Here is a 4,215-nt window from a genome sequence, read left to right on the forward strand (position 1 = left end):
CCCAGTGCCCATCCCAATGCTCCCAGTGCCCATCCCAGTGTTCCCAGTGCTCCCAGTGCCCATCCCAGTGTTCCCAGTGCCCATCCCAGTGCTCCCAGCGCCATTCCCAGTGCCATTCCCAGTGCCCCCAGTGCCCATCCCAGTGCCCATCCCAGTGCCGATCCCAGTGCTCCCAGTGCTCCCAGTTTCCCCAGTGCCCATCCCAGTGCCGATCCCAGTTTCCCCAGTGCCCCCAGTGCCCCCAGTGCCCATCCCAGTGCTCCCAGTGCCCACCCCAGTGCCCATCCCGGTGCCCCCAGTGCCCCCGTGCCCATCCCAGTGCCCATCCCAGTGCTCCCAGTGCTCCCAGGGCCCATCCCAGTGCCATTCCCAGTGCCCATCCCAGTTTCCCCAGTGCCCCCAGTGCTCCCAGTGCCCATCCCAGTGCCATTCCCAGTGCCCATCCCAGTGCTCCCAGTGCTCCCAGTTTCCCCAGTGCCCATCCCAGTGCCGATCCCAGTTTCCCCAGTGCCCCCAGTACCCCCAGTGCCCATCCCGGTGCCCCCAGTGCCCCCGTGCCCATCCCAGTGCCCATCCCAGTGCCCCCAGTGCTCCCAGTGCCCATCCCAGTGCCCCCAGTTTCCCCAGTGCTCCCAGTGCCCATCCCAGTGCTCCCAGTGCCCCCAGTGCCCCCAGTGCCCATCCCAGTGTTCCCAGTGTTCCCAGTGCTCCCAGTGCCCATCCCAGTGCTCCCAGTGCCCCCAGTGCCCCCAGTGCTCCCAGTTTCCCCAGTGCCCCCAGTGCCCATCCCAGTGCCCCCAGTGCCCATCCCAGTGCCCATCCCAGTGCCCCCAGTGCCCATCCCAGTGCCCATCCCAGTGTTCCCAGTGTTCCCAGTGCTCCCAGTGCCCATCCCAGTGCTCCCAGTGCCCATCCCAGTGCTCCCAGTTTCCCCAGTGCCCCCAGTGCCCATCCCAGTGCCCCCAGTGCCCCCAGTGCCCATCCCAGTGCTCCCAGTGCCCCCAGTGCCCATCCCAGTGCTCCCAGTTTCCCCAGTGCCCCCAGTGCCCATTCCCGGTGCCATTCCCAGTGCTCCCAGTGCCCCCAGTGCCCCCGTGCCCACGCCGCCCCTCACAGCAGGAACAGCCCGCAGCGGTGGGCGCGCAGGCTCCGGTGGGCGCTCCAGGCCGCGATGCCCATCCTGCGCGGGAAGGGCCCCTCTGCCCGCAGCAGCTGCGCCGCGTCCCGCGGCAGGAGCACGTTCACGCAGTCCAGGGAGCCCACGCGGTCCCTGCGCCCCGAAATCGGCACCCCAAAAACGGGGGGACACGGGGTCAGGGGTTCACGCAGTCCAGGGAGCCCACGCGGTCCCTGCACCCCAAAAACGGCACCCCAAAAACGGCACCCCAAAAACGGGGGACACGGGGTCAGGGGAAAACCCGGCTCCGGGAGCCCACGCGGTCCACCCACGCCCCCAAAAACGACCCCAAAAACGGCCAACGAACAGGGGCAGGTCACGCGTCAGCCCCAAAAACGCCCCCAAACGGGGGACACGGGTCAGGGCCCGCGGGCCTGCGGTCCCTGCGACCCGAAAACGGCACCCCAAAAACGGGGGGACATGGGGTCAGGGTCCCTGCACCCCAAAAACGGCACCCCAAAAACGGCAACCCCAAAAACGGCACCCCAAAAACGGCACCCCAAAAACGGGCTCGGGGGGTTCACACAGTCCACACAGCCCGCGCGGTCCCTGCGCCCCAAAAACGGGGATCCCCCTCAGTGGGACCCCCTTTGGGACCCCGAAAACGGGGATCCCCCTCAGTGGGACCCCCTTTGGGACCCCAAAACCTGGGACCTCATCCGTGACACCCCACGAGCAGGGACCCCAAAACCGGGGGGAGGTGACCCCGGGATCAGTGGGGATCCCACACGCTCAGAGGCGTCTGCGGAGGTTTGGGGGGCCCCCTGTGCCCCCCCCCGGGGTCCCCAGGACAGTTTGGGGGTCCCCAGGACAGTTCGGGGTCCCCGGGAGGATTTGGGGGTCCCCGGGACAGTTCGGGGTCCCCGGGAGGATTTGGGGGTCCCGGGAGGATTTGGGGGTCCCCAGGACGATTTGGGGGTGCCCAGGACAGTTTGGGGGTCCCCAGAAGGAGTTGGGGGTGCCCAGGACAGTTCGGGGGTCCCCAGGACGATTTGGGGGTGCCCAGGACAGTTTGGGGGTTCCGGGGAGGATTTGGGGGTGCCCAGGACAGTTCGGGGGTCCCCAGAACAGTTCGGGGTCCCCGGGAGGATTTGGGGGTGCCCAGGACAGTTTCGGGGTGCCCAGGACAGTTCGGGGGTCCCGGGGAGGATTTGGGGGTCCCCGGGAGGATATTTTGGGGGTCCCCGGGAGGATATTTGGGGGTCCCCGGGAGGATATTTGGGGGGTCCCCGGGAGAATATTTTGGGGGTCCCGGGGAGGATATTTTGGGGTCCCCGGGAGGATATTGGGGGGTCCCCGGGAGGATATTTTGGGGTCCCCGGGAGGATATTTGGGGGTCCCCGGGAGGATATTTGGGGGTCCCCGGGAGGATGTTTTGGGGGTCCCCGGGAGGATATTTTGGGGTCCCGGGGAGGATATTTTGGGGGTCCCCGGGAGGATATTTGGGGGTCCCCGGGAGGATATTTTGGGGTCCCGGGAGGATATTTTGGGGGTCCCCGGGAGGATATTTGGGGGTCCCCGGGAGGATATTTTGGGGGTCCCGGGAGGATATTTGGGGGGAGGATATTTGGGGGTCCCCAGGAGGTTTTTGGGGTCCCGGGAGGATATTTTGGGGTGGGAGGATATTGGGGGTCCCCGGGAGGATATTTTGGGGGCCCCGGGAGGATGTTTTGGGGTCCCCGGGAGGATATTTTGGGGTCCCCGGGAGGATATTTGGGGGTCCCCGGGAGGATATTTTGGGGTCCCTGGGAGGATATTTTGGGGTCCCCGGGAGGATATTTTGGGGGTCCCCGGGAGGATATTTGGGGGTCCCCGGGAGGATATTTTGGGGTCCCGGGGAGGATATTTTGGGGTCCCCGGGAGGATATTTGGGGGTCCCCGGGAGGATATTTTGGGGGTCCCGGGAGGATATTTTGGGGTCCCCGGGAGGATATTTGGGGGTCCCCGGGAGGATATTTTGGGGGTCCCCGGGAGGATATTGGGGGTCCCCGGGAGGATATTTTGGGGGTCCCCGGGAGGATATTTGGGGGTCCCCGGGAGGATATTTTGGGGTCCCCGGGAGGATATTTTGGGGGTCCCCGGGAGGATATTGGGGGTCCCCGGAGGATATTTTGGGGGTCCCGGGAGGATATTTTGGGGGTCCCCGGGAGGATATTTTGGGGTCCCCGGGAGGATATTTTGGGGGTCCCGGGGAGGATATTTGGGGGTCCCCGGGAGGATATTTGGGGGTCCCCGGGAGGATATTTTGGGGTCCCCGGGAGGATATTTTGGGGTCCGCACCTGTAGACGGGCCCGAGGCGGCGGAACGCGCCCTCCATGCGCCGGTGGAAGTGCTGGAAGCCGCCGCGGCCCCAGAGGCTCAGCAGCGCCACCCAGCGGCCGCGCGCGGTCCGCGGCATCTCCTCGAAGGGGCGCGGCCCCGCCGGGCTGGGGGCGACCCCCGGGATTGGGGGGACCCCCGGGTTTGGGGGGACCCCCGGGTTTGGGGGGATCCCCGGGATTGGGGGAACCCCCGAGCTCAGCGCCCGTCGCGCCCCCCGGCCCCACAACCAGCCCGGGGCTCCCATGGCTGTGGGACCCCCAAAGTGCTCCCCTGTTATCGCTGCGGGACCCCCAAACTGCCGGGACCCCCAAGTTGCTCCCCTGTTATCGCTGCGGGACCCCCAAACTGCCGGGACCCCCAAACCGCCCCCCTGTTATCGCTATGGGACCCCCAAACTGCCGGGACCCCCAAAGTGCTCCCCTTTTATCGCTATGGGACCCCCAAACCGCCCCCCTTTTATCGCTATGGGACCCCCGCCCCCTTTTTATCGCTGCGGGACCCCCAAACTGCCGGGACCCCCCAAACCGCCCCCCTGTTATCGCTGTGGGAACCCCAAAATGCCGGGACCCCCAAACTGCTCCCCTGTTATCGCTGCGGGACCCCCAACTGCCCCCCTGTTATCGCTATGGGACCCCCAAACTGCCGGGACCCCCGAACTGCCCCCTTTTATCGCTGTGGGACCCCCAAACTGCCGGGACCCCCAAACCGCCCCCCT

At 66.7% G+C, this 4,215-nt stretch overlaps 1 protein-coding gene across 1 annotated transcript; it reads right to left on the bottom strand.

Annotated features, from left to right (window-relative positions):
* Nucleotides 1-1,104: 1,104 nt before the first annotated feature.
* LOC115917196 (cytochrome P450 11B, mitochondrial-like) lies at nt 1,105-3,908 on the bottom strand. Its single transcript, XM_030970927.1, has 2 exons — nt 3,458-3,908; nt 1,105-1,270 (listed from the first exon to the last, which is right to left on the bottom strand). The coding sequence occupies exons 1-2, from the start codon at nt 3,742-3,744 to the stop codon at nt 1,111-1,113; spliced, it is 447 nt and encodes a 148-aa protein (XP_030826787.1). The 5' UTR covers nt 3,745-3,908; the 3' UTR covers nt 1,105-1,110.
* Nucleotides 3,909-4,215: the final 307 nt, after the last annotated feature.

Source organism: Camarhynchus parvulus, unplaced genomic scaffold, assembly GCF_901933205.1.
Source record: "Camarhynchus parvulus unplaced genomic scaffold, STF_HiC, whole genome shotgun sequence".
NCBI classification, from domain to species: Eukaryota; Metazoa; Chordata; class Aves; order Passeriformes; family Thraupidae; genus Camarhynchus; species Camarhynchus parvulus.

Bases quoted from the DNA above. Each gene is read 5' to 3' on its own strand.
- LOC115917196 (XM_030970927.1), bottom strand. From the start codon at position 3,744: ATGGGAGCCCCGGGCTGGTTGTGGGGCCGGGGGGCGCGACGGGCGCTG. The intron at 1,271-3,457 runs GTGCGGACCCCA...TTCGGGGCGCAG, and splicing joins CGCCTCGGGCCCGTCTACAG to GGACCGCGTGGGCTCCCTGG.